Genomic DNA, 17,799 nt, shown 5'->3' on the forward strand with positions numbered 1-17,799 from the left:
ATGTTTGATTAGTTATGAAATTTTACACTGGTTGTGTGGAATTAAATCTCTTATTGTTGTAACTATAAATAAGTCACGGAAGAGATTAATCATGAAAGCTACTTGAAAGGAAAAGATTCCACACACTATATACTAAAATAAAACATAACAAAATGCACCAGGATCTAGAAAAGTTGAGCAGATGGGCTGAAAGGTGGCAACTGAAGTTTAACATTGACAAATGTAAAGTACTGCATATGGATAGTCAGTGCAGGGTTAAGGCACAGGCTAGCAGGGCCCTTTCCCAGGGCACCAAACACAGAAGAAGAATGAAACAAGAAATATATGTCCTTAGTAAGAGGGTGCTGAAAAGCATTATGCCTGGGGTACAGAAATACCTTGGTCCGGCTCTGTAGGTAGCAGTAGCCTCAGAGTAACATACTGACTGTGTGGTACTACACTCAGGATGGTAGAGAATGAAAAAGAGATATGAAGTTTTCTGAGTAGTGCAGACAGTCTGCAAGAGTAGTACATGGTGTCTTGTCAATGATATACAGGAATTTTTCTAGCAGGGATAAGGAAGTGATTATCCTTGACCATATGCCATAATAATTTCAACCGTAATAAAGGTATACATATACATCCAATCATGGAGGTGGTTATCCTACAATGTGATAAACGTTGGCACGCACTCCACGTACTCGCCCTGCATTCGCAGTTGCAAGCATCTAGTTCTAACTAGTGATTACTGTTGCTTGCACTCATGTCATACTTTGTTTGCCTTACATGACCACGCCTGAGCATTCTTTGTTTCATAATAACATTTGTATTCAGCTGATGAAGAGTCCCCTAGACTTGAAAGCTACTGTTTTGCTTTATTTTATTTTTATTTAATTTAGTCTAACAATTTGTATCTGTGTTTTTTATTAAAGAGTACTATCTTGTTTGCAATTTTCTTTTTTCTTAATTCCATTCCTCCAGAGGTGAGCAATATACTTTATACATGAAAGAAAGTTTGGGAACCTTTGATATAGATTATCGTTGTTGTTGTTTTTAGGAGCATTAGCAACTAAGGCCATATTGCTCCGGGGGATAGATTATCATTCTTAAGCAGTTAGTATGTGAGTAGTGTAAAAGTAAAGGCACATGATATTAAGTGCTCAATTTTTTTGGCACACGATTGAACTCTAAAATTTAAAAATTTTATCAAGTTTATTCCATGTACATAAATTAACCTCAACACTTCATTTTTGTTTATAGCTTGGTATACATTTTTTGTTTTTTGCTTGTGTTGAGGTTAATTTATGTACATGGAATAAACATTTGATAAAATTTTAAATTTTAGTCTGATTTACAGCTTAATCCAAAAGTAAGCATTCACTTTAGCTATGAATTCCAGAATCTTACATTTCAGCTGTTATTTGTAAATTTTTGGAATGTTATTTCTGAATATTCCGAAAATTACAGTGCATTGGATGCACCCACTCAAATATAATTTGGAGCAAATTCTTGGCAGTGCCACCAAAGCTAATAGTTGTAAACCATTTTATATGTAATGATAACCTCATGGGCTCACATCTGGTGAGTACAGGCTGGGCACACCCAGGATCCTGAGCTGGATATCATCATTCTTCTCTTTCTTGGTGATTCCCTTCTACTTCTCTCTCTCTCTCAGGGTAATTCAGAATTTTTTTTTTTGCCTGGTGCAGCATAAGCCTCAGGCTTCCTTGCATCATAAGCCTAATAATAATAATAATAATAATAATATAAGGCAATGGTCAAGCCACACCTTGAGTACTGTATACAGGTCTTGAGGCCTCATTTTAGGAAAGATGTAGAGTTGCTGTAACGAGTACAGAGAAGGGCAAAGAGATTAGTGAATGGAACAAAGGGTTACTGTTACAAAGAAAGGCTTAAGTTCTGCAAACTGCAGTGTCTAGAGACTAGGCACCTGCAAAGTGAACTGAGTGAGGTGTATTAGGCTTTGAATGGTTTGAGCAAGCTCAACAATGATGGGATTCTTCCTCTTGCCCAGTCGCCTGAGGGGACATTAATTTAAATTGAGGAAAGGCGGTTGTAGAATAGATGTGCAGAAATTTGCCTTTAGCCAGCGTGTGGTTGATTGCTGGAACAAACTTCCATTTGTCATCGTAGAAGTTGACAACTTAAATAAATTTAAGGCAGGACTAAACAAACATTTGGAGTTAATGGATGGGTGAAATGGGAAGGTTTTTTTTTTTTTTTTTTTTTCCGGCTGATGCTACATAAGCTTGCTTTCTTGCATCATATTCCTCTACTAATGCTAATGCTAAATAAAAAAATATATATACAGGCAACCCCCATGGTACTTCTACAACACGGTTTGAGAATTGCGGCAATCCTCACACAACACAGTACTTATATAACATGGTTTGAGAATTGCAGGAGATCTTGCATAACACGGTATTTTTGAGCTTTTGTGCTGGGGAAAACCCTACTATTATGTTAGATGTAATTTTCATTGTTTCCGTTCCTTTTTGTGAATCGCTGCTGTTGATTCACTAGTCGTTATCGCCTTCATGGTATTTTTCTAAAGCACATTTCTGGAGGTTGCTACCATAAAACAATAAAAACAATTTGCAATTTCTGGTTTATTGGTCTTTTCTTTTAGTGTAATCAATTATAAATGGGTAGTAAACTCGATTTTCTTGCCATCACTAATCATATTACCGATAGCCGGAATTCTGTGGGTTTTCATGTTATTATGGTGAAATGTGTTCCCCTTCCATGAAATATTCAATCATAAAAAACATAAATAAATTTTCACAAACTCATTACTTCGTATCTTACTTGTGCACACCATGTTCTTTGTTATTAATTGCTTATCATTTTTACTGTTTTAAATTTTACAACAAAAAAAAAAAAAAGAGTCAGTGAACAGAAATATCAATTAGTTAGGATGTACATATTACAGTACATATTAATTAAGCTAGTATGTAAGAGTAAATTTATTTTTATTTTGCTAACTGGAAAATATTCTTCTGATTTTCAAGTATCATTTAACTTTTTTAATTGGTAAGGTTATACAGTTAAATTTGTGCTTTACATCTTTAAAGAGGGGGTTCCACTGTATTTTGTTGGGAGATCCCTGGGTTTTCTGTGCTATTGAACTTGTGCTTGTTTGAAACCATAAAAAATTGTGCCTTCGAAGCATGCAGATTGTGACTTTGATTGTGACAGAGAGCAAAAGATACGTGAAATCTAGATGCTGTAGAAGAGATTGTGCTCAGCAGCAATGAAGAGGAAGAAAATAAAATGAATGTATGTTTTATAAGTATCACAGTTTGTGATACTTATATGGCAGATAAGTTGTTCAGTTATTACTATTTAAGTTTCTACTATTATAAAAATAAATTTAAAATATTAAGTTATTACTACTATAAAAATTAAGTTTCCGATAGTTATTAAAAAAAAAAAAAAAAGGTGTATATTTGTTAGCTTTTGGAACATAATCCCTCATTTTGTACTGGTTCTTAGCCCTGTATAACATGGTTTCACATTACACGAGATTTTGTAGGAACCAAACTACTGTGTTAAATGAGGGTTACCTGTATAATAAAATAAATACTGATTTGCAGAACATTAGAATTTTACAATTTGAGTGGCGGCATGCAATAAAATTTTTATATTATTCATACAAAAATCTGCTTTAATTTTTGTATTGAAAATAAGAGGAAAGCTCCTGAAACAGCTTCCATGTTTAATGTTTTCCATAAATAAGGACTCAACTCAAGTGAGCAAAAAATAATTCAATTCTACACAACCAAGGTAAAATTTCACAAATATAATCAAATGTACACTTTTCCAACTGTACCTTGCAGACTGGGCATTTATCTCTTTACTCTTAGCCATTTACATAAGTCAAACTGGTCACCAGATCGTGCAAGTGCTCTATGACCAGCTTAAAAAGATGTAATTTTAAGAGGAATCTGTGCTAAGTTAACAAAATTCGCAGAGTAAGTGACTGTGATAAATGAGAGTAATAATGTCACCTCTTTCATGTAGTAAAAGTACTAAACAGCAAATAATATCCCAAAATATGGATACTCTCTGTTTATCAGGCAAGTACAATTATACACAATATAAATTACACAACTCTTGTTTTAATATAAATAGTGTATGTCGAGCAGCATGACTATTATGGAAGCAAAAAACAATACTTTGCAATTTTTGTTATTATGTGTGAGAAATTGAGAAATATTTCACATACCTTGGTAATTAATTTTTTTGCAAAAGCATTTTTTATATTATTTTTTATGGAAATATTTTTTCAGCCCATACAACATGTAAGTCAGTCTTTGAACACATACACTTCTACAGACAAAACACATATATATAAATAAGCATACACTTGGGAGTAGGGGGTATTAAAAATAGTGAATTTTTGTTATAGTTCCATTCAATTTAGTTATAATGATGTTTGACTGTAGTTGGTTTTGGCAGCCTTTGTGAAACAAATAACCTTTCACAAGTCCCAGGGTCCAATTCAGACCTTGACTTTCACTGTAGATATATATTTCAAATTATCCATACTAAAATGCACATAAAACTTTATATCATTGGTTCAAGGAATAGTAGCAACTTTGAAATACATTGCATTTCAAATAATCTTATAAGAATTAACAAGGCTATCAGTATTTTAAAGCAAAATCATTATGCATATGAGAGATATAAACATTATTTTGTTTAAACATTATATAAACTGAAGCTTTGTTTTGCAAAAGCTTCAGTTATACATGTACCAATGTAAAAAAAATTACACAAAATTAATCAAACAAGATCCGCCCCTAACCTTCCACACACTTCTATATGGATTGCAACCCAGGAAACACATGTACTCGTATGGAATCTAATAGATACTATATGCATTTATCATAAAAAATTAATTTTTAGCTTTTTTGCTGAATGAAGATGGTCTTTATTAATTATTATTTACATACTTTCCTTTTTGTTGTTTAGTTGTTGAATGAACAGTATTTATGCATTCCAACTAATTCCAGAAAAAAAAAAAGAAAAAAAGACAACTTTGCTTATATGGCATCTGTCAAACACCAAACAAACAGCTAACCTGTTTTTTCTTTGATATTCTAGTATGTGGAAGCAAAAACAGAAACTGCATCATCATTTAGAGAAAATTGATGGGGCAGATACATGGATGGATATGATTGTATTGACAAATTAAAAAAAAAAAAAATAATAATAAAAAAAAGCAAATATCTGTTGGATGCCATGCAGTGCTATGATATGATATGATCCACATAATGTTATTACCATAAAGGTGTTGCTGCACTGCATCCTTAATCAACATCCATATTTCCTGCCACAGAAGATGCAAGATTACAGCTGCCAGATCTCTTTTAAAATTCACTTTATATATGGGAGAGATACTTGCATTTTACCAATGTCCTCAAACTGCACCTGAGCTTAAGAATACCTCCACTATTATAGATAATTTCAAAGAATGGCATATATAAAATATGGTAAAATTTTCATTATAAAATATTTTGATTTGTTCCACTTTTAGTGGAAGAAAGGAAACAGCATGATGTAGCTGAGCGGTCATGAGCACGAGTGCAGCAGCATGCACTCTCCGAGTAGACAGGGGTTCAAGTCTGTGACTGCTAAATACAATTAACATTTGTATTGATGATTTATTATAAACTCCACTGACCTGGTGGTTGTGCCAGAGTATAAACAAGGATTTTTTAATTGAGAGATGAGGATATGTTATGCATTACACCATAGTATCCATCATGTATCAAGCATCGATGAACAAAAACTCCCAAGACAAAGCACTTACAATGCTAAAATCATGCAGTAATGCATATGTTCTATGTTTAGCAAAAACTAATATAAAAATTGCATAATAAGAAAAATGTATACTACAAATGAACATTAAACAAGAAATTGCTGTACTTATTATGGGCTTTAGCAAGTCTAACAATATATAATTATAAATAAATATATCTAGATTTGTTGAAATAAAAATTCTTTAAAGTAATGAATTTCAACCTATGGGTCATTTATGGATGTAAGGTATGGTATGGTTCACTTCAATATGAAATGACATTTAAACCATTTAAAAAATCAAAAACCAAATGAAAAAAAAAATATACCTAAAGTATATTTTAAACACTCTAAAGGCAATTTAAAAATTTTCAAATAAATAAAAATAAAATAAAGACTGATGTATCACTTCATACATAGGCTGCCACCGAAAAAAAGTTTGAAAATCATTGCTTCAATTAATTGCAAAAATTAAATTAAAATAGTAATTATTATGATTAAGGTCATACCATTGTCTAAATCAACTTCCATTACCGGTGTTTTTATTTGATTTTCTAACTTTTTTATCCTAAATATGCCATCTTCTTTTGTTTCTGTTAAAAGTGTTGGCTTTAAAGATAAATTACTGAAGTTATCATTGACACTAGAGTCTCCAGTTTTTTCATTTAATTCTGGGTTTGTTACAACTAAATGCTCTTCAACATAGTTACTCTTATTCTCATCCTGTTCTTGTGCAACATCAGGAACTAGATCCTTTTCGTAATTCTTTACAGGTGTACCTTTATCTGGTTCCTCTTGTCTCTCAGTGTTTTCTTTTTCTTCTTGAATTGATTTAGTACTAGTAGCAATTGTTCCTCTTTTAGAGTTCTTTGAAGGAGAATGCTTCTGTAACCTAACAGAGAAATAAAAAATGCAAAGCAGTTTAAAATATTTTTTACTTATTAATCTAACGTATGTTTATATAATTTAAAAATTACATTACACAAAATATAAGAATTTTAAAAATTTTACAAAAAGATAAAAATATATTTATATGCAACTTTTCTTTATATGACAGGAAATTTATTTGTATAAAATGAGCAAAGGGCTACAATCCTTAATGTCGTGTGAAATAATATTTATTTCTTATATGTTTAACAACTAAATATAAAGGCTGCAAAAATAACATAGATATTTTTACAAGTGTCCAAATTGACAACGTCACTGGAAAAAATGAAATGGAAAAAATATATATATCAGGAAGGATGGTGAATACATTAGGTGATGAATTATTATTATTATCATTAGCCATATGGTACAAGGAAGCTTGAGCCTTTTGCTGCACCAGCCAAAAAAAAATTCTGAGTTATCCTGAGAAAGAGAGAGAAGTAGAAGGGAATCACCAAGAAAGAGAAGAATGATGATATCCAGCTCAGGACCCTGGGTGTGCCAAGCCCATACTCACCAGATGTGAGCCCCTGGTTGATCCATAGATGATCCCCTATGCAGATCAGCTGCCTGCACAGGGAAAATTATCTAATTATCCCTGTGCTAAAATTATCTTCCTCCCTGAGGAGCTGTTGTGGTCACAAACAAATTCCTCCAACTGCATCGATCGTGTGCTATACGAGCAGCATCACAAAGTGTCATGCCCAGAAGTTCACTGATACCATCCTTCCACCTAGTTGCAGATTTTCCTCTGCACCTCTTCCCCTCTGTTTTTCCTTCCATCATATTCTTCAACAGAAAGTTTTCCCTTCTTACTATATGACCAAAAAACTTGAGTTTTCTTTTGTTGATGCTATGAAGAAGAATTTTAGGCCTGCCAATTTTATTCAATATCCACTCATTTGTTCTTCGATCCAAGTAAGAATTATGCAGTATTCTCCTGTAACACCACATTTCAAATTCCTCAATTTTCTTCCTGTCAACTCTTTTCAGATTCCATTCTTCACATCCATAAGTGGCAACTTGAAAAATTAACGAATCAATGATTCTCAGCTTCGTCTTTAGGTGCAGGTCATGATCTCTCCATAATTTTATCAGATCAACGACCAACGTTTTAACAATTGCCTGTCATCTGTTTACATCATTTGAGCAGTCACTATTTTTATTTATTCTTGACCCTAAGTAATCAATATACTAAATTACCAAATATACAGGCAGAAGCTGATTCACAGAACATTACCTAATCTTTAGCGATAATTTCTAATCCATTTCTTTTTCCATCTTTTTGACTTCACAATTCTTTTCACACTTTTTGGTATCTGTTCTCTACATTTGAGTCCTGTATTGGGTCAGATAGCCTTGGGTCACCCACAAGGTGGGTTGAGTCTTCAATATTTTGCAGTCTGTGGGTTGGGTGCAGTTACAGTTTTTGAATGTAAATAATTTAATACAATAATACCAAAAATTAATATATTTACTCATGAAGTAACTGCTTTTATTAGTTTTTTTCTAAGTAACACATCACCGTTTTATTGTATAAATTGAATACAATAAAACAATAATATACAACAGTAGTTTATATACAATAATATAAACTACTTGTTGTTATTTGGTTTTTAGGAGCATTAGCAACTAAGGCCATATTGCTCTGGGGATATGCGGTGGTCATTCCCTGACCTTTCCGCATCCTCCATATTTGGTGGGCATGGGCTTGAACCCCGGTCTAATCAAGAAGTGTGTGCTACGCACTGCTGCTCCTGCCCACCTGGCTACGGAGGCGCCTACTCTACTACTGATATCTTTATAAATTATGTACATGTGTCCTAACAGTACAATTAGCTTTCTACATGTAAAAACTATTATTTTTAAACTCCCCCCTCTCCCCCCTCTATCTCTCTCAGTATTATGTTGCCAGACATGAAAAGTAGATATAAAAAAAAAAGTTCTTGTTTATACTCCAGCATGACCACCAGGTCAGTGGAGTTGACAGTAAATCATCAATACAAACATTAGTCGTATTTAGCAGTCACAGGCTTGAACCCTAGTCCACCCAAAGAGCGCTGACCGGGCTAGCCGGGTGGGTAAAGTGCCTGCCTGGCAACCCAAAGGTCGCGGGTTTGAATCCCGCCTCGGGCTTGGATCAGAGTAGTGCAAAAACCTTGGGAGGTGCATTATGGTCACAGAAGCTGATGTGCCAACAACTAACAAAAAAAAAAAAAAAAAACTCAAAGAGCGCATGCTATTGTACTCACACTCCTGACCACTTGGCCATGTCAGATGTTCTTTTCCAATTTCTAAATTATCTCTTATTATGATGTTCTTGTTATTATATAGCACAAATACCTGAGGCCATAAAAGCCAGTGCTGAGAATAAGAAATTGAACCGAGACTAAAAATGAAATCTCTCAGTACAAAACTGAAATAACATCATTAAAAGTTTCCTATAAATTGTAGTTTAAAAAAAGCACTAACTTTTTATGATGTTCTTGTTATTATATAGCACAAATACCTGAGGCCATAAAAGCCAGTGCTGAGAATAAGAAATTGAACCGAGACTAAAAATGAAATCTCTCAGTACAAAACTGAAATAACATCATTAAAAGTTTCCTATAAATTGTAGTTTAAAAGAAGCACTAACTTTTTAGGATCGCATTCAACATGAGAATTCAAAATTACTGTGTAATTTAAGCCAATTATGATCACACATACAAAATCATCTGCATTTTCATTTTTTACTCTTTATTAAAATTATTTTTACAAAATGTATATTCATGTGCAGACTGCTTTGATGTAATAAGTTTATAAATATAGATATAAAGATTTGATTTAAATTTTTATGGCACATGAGCAACTTAGGCCATGATGGATCAAATCAAAAGATATAGAAAAAATAAGAGTATACAATTTAAAAAAATTAAGGAGTATTCAGAATTTTAAATTAAACCTAGAAGATGGTTGGAGGATTCGGGTAAATTCAACCTCCCTTCCCATTGTGAACAGCCATTGTAGTTTTATTCAATTAATCAATTTCCTGTTACCTGTTAAAAAATGTTACCTGCCATATCATCTAGGTAGATATGGCAGGTAACATTTTAGAGTATACAGTTTCACCCAGTCTTTGTCAACTACATTCCTCCCATCTGTTTATTATGAATATGTTTCTTTTTTTTTCCAATTTAATTTTTTTTAATGTATATAAAAAATAAAAAAACATATTATTATTATTGGTTGACTGTTTGGAATTTAATGCTAACTACTGCATTTTTACAGATGTGCAGAAAATTTAATACCAATTTTCTTACCATCATTTAATTATTATTTTTTAATCCCCCCCCCCCCAAATACAAACAATGCAGTATTGGTTCAGGTGCAGGTACAAAATGGATTGGGTTCAGATGCAGTTTCAGTTAGTGTAAGTACTAATATAGTGGACCCACACAGAACTCTATGTTATCAGCTTTCTCCCTACCTCTTTTTATCATTTTTCCTGGTACCACTTCAGCTTTCTCAGTGGTAATAATAGTAACAGGGTTCTCTTCTACCTCTTTCTTCATCCCAATGTTTATATACTCTTATAATCTTTTTGTTACATTAAAGAAATATAACAATAAAAACAAATACCTCTGTAATGACCTTGCTGAGGATTTGACAGCCTGCCTTACAGTGTCACCATACACTGCTTTCTTAAATACTTCATATTTTCCAACAGCAACAAACTGCTGACCATTACTTATTTCATCAGGGCCTCTTATGGGTCTACCATCAAGAGTATATAATCTGAAATAATAAGAATCCCTTTAGAAATATATTTAAAGTAACACGCACGCACACACAATTTCAGCATTAATCTTTTGCAAATTACTGTAAATTTAATTCTTAAAATGTGTGCATATACGATAAAAGTACTGGCTAAGTCATCAAATTAAGTACTGATTAAGTCATCAAATTAAGTACTGATTAAGTCATCAAATTAAGTACTGATTAAGTCATCAAATGCAAATATTATAGGGATATCAGAGATGTGGTGTCACTCAGACATAACAGATGCAGAATTTAAATATGGGGAGTATAATGTATACAGAAAGGCCAAAGAGCATGGTGGGGGGGAAGAGTGGTTATGCTTTTAGTTAAGAAACATATTAAATTTAAGGCAGTGCATCCGTTCAATGTGGTGGCCAATGGTATACTGTTGAGTCAGTTAGATCTGATATAAGTAATGGGAAAACAAAAATGAGAGGCGCCTACATAGCCAGGTGGGAAGGAGCAGCAGTGAGTAGCACACGCTTTCTTGATTAGATCGGGGTTCGAGCCCGTCACCACCAAATACGGTGGATGCGGAAAGGTCAGGGAATGACCACCGCATATTCCAAAAGCAATATGGCCTTAGTTATAAAAATGAGAGGAATGTGTTATAGGCCTAAACTGTAATGAGTATAACAAACAAATATACAGAGAAATTGAAAGGATCAGTAAATCAGAATGTCTTATAATGGCAGATTTTAACTTTCTGGATATTTACTGGAACTTGTGGGTTGAGTCACTCCCAAACTAGCAAGAATTTTGTGGAGTTACTGGATGAGTGTTTTCTACAGCAGCAAGTTAGAGAGGCAACAAGAAAGAGCAATACTCTTGATCTGATTATCAGCAGTGATTCTTCAGCATTAAGAATTTGCAGATAAAAAAATCATTAGGTGGCAGCAATCACAGTGTACTGATGTGGTACTTACTTAATGTAAGATTAAAGGGAAGGGCTTTTACTTTCATAAAGGTGACTACAGAGGTTTCAGACAGTTTTAAAATTCTATACAGTGGCACCATGTGATGATGATACGAACAGCAAATTCTAAATGGGAAGCACTCAGAGAAATAATCATAGAAACTATTAAGCTTTTCATACCAACTAAGATATACCGTTGAAGGCTTAGAGACATAAATGGATGTCAGATGAATTAAAAAAATTTGTAGCAGAAAAAAAAATACATAGGATGCATATAAAATGCCAGGTGATACAGACCCTATTGCAGACATAAACTAGTCTGCAATCAAGTCTTTGGCAAAGGATGTAAAGAAAAACAGCAAACACTTCAAGGAAGGGAATGAGTTACATTGGTCCAATTGATATCAATAGTTTAACAGTTGATGATCCTGCTCAGGTTACTGAATAGGTATTTTGAATCTATATTCACACATGAGGAATTCTTTAGGGAAGTGGATGCTGGAAGTTTATCAAACTTTAACAGGGAGCTAAATTATTTTATGATAACAGAAGAAAGTGGAAGAGAAATCGTTGAAGTTAAACAAAACAAAAAAAAGGCACCAGGTCAAAACTATAGTCGCGATCAGAATTAAAATAATCGACTACTTTGGTTAAAGTGTACTAGTGCAATATGAGCTACCATATGAACTAGGGCACTATGACCAAAGTAATTGATTATTTTAATCATGATCTTGAATCTGTTTCTGAAGCGTTCTTACAAATAAATAATGAAAAAAAAAATCAAATTAAATAATAAGTCAGATAATTCAAAAATCAGAATTGCAGATATAAAGTACGTTAATCAAAAACTTTGTAAAGTGGACGACACTTATTGTGATCTCTTCGGGACTCAGATTATGTGATAACACAATAATCAATTGATAATAATACCCGAAGAAACAAGAATGCAGCTTTTCAGCTTTGTTTATTGATGTACAGCAGAAATCTGTGCATTTTCTTTCTGTCCACAGTAGTGGACAGAAAGAAAACATGAAAATGCTTGTTCAGTTTCACCTGTTTAACAACTTCAACAGGGAGCTAAATTATTTTCTGATAACAGAGGAAAGTGGAAGAGAAATTGTTGAAGTTAAACAAAAAAAAGGCACCAGGGGTGGATGGGACCTATCCAATTATATTAAGGGAGACAGCAAATGAGGTAAGCAAACCCTTGGCCATAATTATGAGAGCATCTTTGGATACAGGGGAGATTCCTGTGAACTGGAAATGTGTAAATGTATCCTCAATTCACAAAGGGGAATCAAAGGGTGACATGAGTAATTACAGTCCTGTAATTACTCATGTCACCCTTTGTAGAACTGAATCTACAGATTCAGTTCTACATTAACCTGTAGAACTGAATCCTGTAGAAAGGATTCAGTTCTACAGGTTAATGAAGTAATGCAGGACCAGCTAGACAGGAATGAAGTTATACTCCAGTCCCAGCATGAATTTGTAAAGGGGAGATCTTGTGTGATCAAGTTGACTGGATATTACAATGCAGTAACAAAGGAACTGGATGCAAACAATAATTCTGATATCATATACAGTACTTGGATTTCAGGAAAGTTTGTGATACTGTTGTACATAATAGACTACTATACAAGTTGGTGCAGTGTGCTTTAAGAGCAAGTTACTGCTAGGGATAAAGGGATGGTTGAGTGGGAGAAGACAGAGTGGTTATCAATGGACACTGCTCTTCATGGTCTAATGTTATTAGTGGAATCCCACAGGGTTCAGTGCAGGTCTCATTGATGTTTTCTGTATTTATTAATCATATTTATTTATTAATCATTGATGTTTTCTGTATTTATTAATCATTAATCATATTGATAAGGTTATATCAAGCTTAATATCTAAGTTTGCAGATAATACAAAGGTTGGCAGAGTGGTTAATGACAGTAATGAAGGTGCTACTGCAATCTAGAAAAATTAGTCAGTTGGGCTGAGAAATAGCAATTGGAGTTTAGCATTGACAAATGCAAGGTATTTCATATGGGAGCAGTAATCTCCAGATTAACATAACAACTGTGCAGTATTATACCCAGGTTAATGGAAAATGAAAAAGACCCGAGGAATAACCGTACAGGCAGATATGGAATTCTCTCAGCAGCGCAAATAGGTTTCCAGGCTAGCTCATGGGTGGTGTAACAGAGATAAAGAGGTGATTATCCCATTATACAAGTCTGGAGGCCTCATTTATGGAAGGATGTGGATCTGTTGGAATGGGTACAGAGAAGGAAACAACAGGGTAGTCTTATCAAGAAAGGATTCAGTTCTGCAAACTGCAGCATTGGGAGACAGGGCACCTGCGAGATAATCTGATTAAGGTGTTTAAGGCTCTGCCTTGAGCAAGCTTGTGCTCAAGCTCACATGCATAGTCTGAACAAGCAGAAGAATTCCTCTTGCTCAGCCTATGCATATGAGGGGACATAAATTCAAATTGAGGAAGGATGGGTGCAGAACAGATGTGCAAAATTTTTCCTTCAGCCAGCAGGTGGTTGATTGTTAGAAGAAACTTCCATCTGTTGTGGAAATGGATAGTCTGAATAAATTCAAATAAGAACTAGACAAACTATTAGAGGGGATGGATAGGCAATGCAGGAAGTTTTTTTTTTTTTTTGCTGTGCTATAGATAGAAATGATCTCTATGTGTCTATTAAAAAACATAGAGATCACATCACTTTGGTGCACGACAACTTGCGTATATGACAAATGAGTGTTTTCAAATTCAGCAAAAGGTAATTCAGAGTACAACAATTCAATGTAATTGGGGCAATCAATTCAATTCAAGGCAATTCTGTACCACACAGAAGCCAGAAGTAAAGAAAATAAAAGAAGACTGCACTATTTTATTAATGGAATGCTGATGAAACTGTATGAAGTTAGTATGATGGATGAGGGCTGGGAAGCAAGGAAGTAAATCAAGCAGGTTAATGTTAGCTTCTTTTCTAATAGCACAGATGGTTTGACAGTTGGGAAGCTAAAGGAAACTTCTTGGCACGGAAATAAGAAATTATGAAAGTAAATGAATAAAAAGGTGCAGGAGACTAGAAGAGAGTTTAGTTGCACAAACTAAAAGTTGTTAGTTGCACAAACAACAGAAATTGCAAAAGTAAAAGAAAAGAATATTGTTTTTTTTTTATCTGCTTATGCTAGTGGAAAAAACTATTAAAACCAATATTACTATAATAGCATAGATTGGCTGAAGATTGGGAAGTGAGAAAACATTTGTTGAGAGAGCCAGTAGATATAAAAAACTGTAAAGTTTACAATTTTAGTTTGGTTTGTATATATATATAAGTGCCTATTAATTTCTACATGCCTGTGCATTCACATGAAAGAAATTGATTCCAAAATAATGGATTTCAATGAAATTTTATATTTTTGTCTTTTAAAAAGAATTTCAGCCATCCTAAATATCATTAAAATCGGACCAATAGAAATACAGCAATTTTTTCCATAAACCTTTTTCTGTATATAAATGGAAGTACAATAAGATATTTCTTGCTTCCCAACCTTCAACCAATCCATGCCACAAAAATAGCATAGAATTCAGCAGCCGATCAAAATAATTTCATTTCAAATTTCATTTATATGCATCATACTGCTAGAATTAGTTTTCAATAAAATTATAAGGCAGGTTGCAAAACAAACATCACTTCTATTGAAACCCAATTGAGCAGCAGCCTGGAAAGCAAGGTAATGGGGATTTCCAGGACTGCTGGGAGTCATAGTGGAACAAATAAATACATGGGCTGTGTTAGGGTAACTAAGAGTAGAAACAGTTGCATGTACACCAATGCTAGGAGTATAGTTAATAAATTCTATGAGCTTCAAGTGCTATTCAAGACATCAAAGGCAGATATTGTTGGGATATCGGAGACATTGTGTCACACAGACATAAGCAGTGCAGAACTGGAATTTGGGGAGCACAATGTGTACAGAAAGGATAGACAGGACAGAAAGGGAGGAGGGGTTATGCTGTTAGTTAAGAAACACAAAATCCAGGGAAGTGCATCCAATTGATGTTGGTGGACAATGCAATGTTGAGTCTGTTTGGTGTGACATAAGCACTAGGAAAGGAAAAATGAGAGTAGGTGTGTGTTATAGGCCAAATGAATCTGATGAGTATAATGAGCAGTTGTGCAGAGAAATAGAGTGGGCCAGTAAATCAGAGTGTCTTATAATGGGAGATTTTAATTTCCCAGAGATTGACTGGAATTTGTGAGTTGGTCATTCACACACTAGCAAGGCTTTTGTGGATTTATTAGATAATTGTTTTCTACAGTAGCATGTTTGGGAGGCAACTAGAGGGAGTAATACTCTTGATCTGATTATCAGTAGTGATTCTTCAGATGAAGGAACCACTAGGTGGCAGTGATCGCAGTGTGCTGAAGTGGGATTTACTCAAAGAGGTAACTACCATCAAGGGTAAAGGGAAGGGTTTTTGCTTTCGTAAAGGTGACTATGATGGTCTGAGACAGTATTTGAATTCTATACAGTGGGACCAACTGATGATGTTACAAACAGCAAATTCAAAACGAGAAGCATTCAAAGAATTAATCTTGGAAGCTACTAGGCTTTTCATACCAACAAAGAAATATTGATCAAGATTTAGGCCTAAATGGATGTCAGATGAACTAATCAGACATTAACTAATGTTAATGCTAATGCTAATGACATGTGACAGAGAAGAAAAATGCATGGGATACATATAAATTAACATGTGACACAGAAGCCTATGATAGATATAAGCTGGTCTGTAACCAAGTTACAAAGGAGGTTAGGCAGGCGAAGGCAGATTACAAGAAATCTTTGGCAAAGGATGCAAAGAAAAACAGCAAAGCGTTCTTTACTTATGTAAACTCTAGAAGGAAGGGGATGAATCAGATTGGTCCAATTGATATCGATGGTTCAACTGTTGATGATCCTGCTCAGGTAGCTAACAAACTAAATGAATATTTTGCATCGACATTCACACACAAGGAGTTATTCAGCGAGGGGAATGCCAGAGGTGTATTCAACTCTGGCAATAAGCTAGATAATCTTGTAATAACTGAGAGTAAAGTGGAGGAGAAACTGTTGAAGATAAACACAAGAAAGGCACCTAGGGTGGATGGGATCTATCCAGTTATATTAAAGGAAGCAGCAAAAGAAGTAAGCAAACCCTTAGCCATAATTATGAGAGCTTCCCTGGATTCAGGGGAGGTACCCATGGACTGGAGTTGTGCAAATGTGACCCCAATCCACAAAGGAGGATCGAAGGGAGACACAGGTAATTACAGACCTGTTAGTTTAACTTCTGTTCCAGGGAAATTAATGGAGGCACTCGTTAAAGAAGCACTGCAGGTTCATCTAGACAGGACTTCAGTTATAGCTCGGACACAGCATAGGTTTGTTAACGGGAAGTCTTGTCTGACTAATTTGACTGGATACTATGATGTAGTCACAAAGGAACTGGATGCAAAGAATAACTTTGATATCATATATTTGGATCTTAGAAAGGCCTTTGATACACTGTTGCACATGGAAGACTGCTGCACAAATTGGAGCAGTGTGGCATTAGAGGCAAATTGCTGCTATGGATAAAGGGATGGTTGAGTGGGAGAAGACAGAGAGTGGTAATAAATGGACACTGCTCTTCTTCATGGACTAATGTTATTAGTGGAGTCCCTCAGGGTTCAGTGTTGGGTCCATTGTTGTTTTCTGTATTTATAAATGATATTGATGATGGTATATCAGGCTTAATGTACAAGTTTGCAGATGATACGAAGTTTGGCAGGGTTGTTAATGATACTAATGACAGTACACTGCTGCAACAGGAAAGTTGAGAAGATGGGCTGAGAGGTGGCAAATGAAGTTTAACACTGACAAATGTAAAGTACTACATATGGGAAGCAGTAATCCCAGAGTAACGTTTCAACTCTGTGGTACCACACTGACAGTGGTAGAGAATGAAAAGGACCTGGGGGTAATTGTGCAGGCAGATATGAAGTTTTCTGAGCAGTGTCAGATGGTCTACAAGAGTAGCTCATGGTATCTTGTCAATGATATACAGGAATTTTTCTAGCAGGGATAAGGAGGTGATTATCCCCTTGTATAAGGCAATGGTCAGGCTACACCCTGAGCACTGTATACATGTCTGGAGGCCTCATTTTAAGAAAGATGTAGAGCTGTTGGAATGAGTACAGAGAAGGGCAACAAGATTAATGAACAGAACAAAGGGTTGCTCTTACGAATAAAGGCTTAAGTTTTGCAAATTACAGTGTCTGGAGACTAGGCACTTGTGAGGTGAAATGATTGACGTGTAT

The 17,799-nt window shown here is 34.6% G+C and overlaps 1 protein-coding gene across 1 annotated transcript in view; it reads right to left on the reverse strand.

The window, feature by feature from the left end:
* Positions 1 to 17,799, reverse strand: part of LOC150075341 (doublecortin domain-containing protein 2-like) — a 122,518-nt gene that overhangs the window by 9,703 nt on the left and 95,016 nt on the right. The window contains exons 5-6 of the mRNA XM_090388454.1: positions 10,354 to 10,509; positions 6,315 to 6,697 (exon numbers count right to left, since the gene is read on the reverse strand). Of these exons, the coding sequence (XP_090244580.1) occupies positions 6,315 to 6,697; positions 10,354 to 10,509 (539 nt within the window). The remainder of the gene's footprint in view (positions 1 to 6,314; positions 6,698 to 10,353; positions 10,510 to 17,799) is intronic.

Source organism: Mastigoproctus giganteus, chromosome 14 (assembly GCF_048544385.1).
Source record: "Mastigoproctus giganteus isolate SK-2022 chromosome 14, ASM4854438v1, whole genome shotgun sequence".
In the NCBI taxonomy this organism is placed as follows: Eukaryota; Metazoa; Arthropoda; class Arachnida; order Uropygi; family Thelyphonidae; genus Mastigoproctus; species Mastigoproctus giganteus.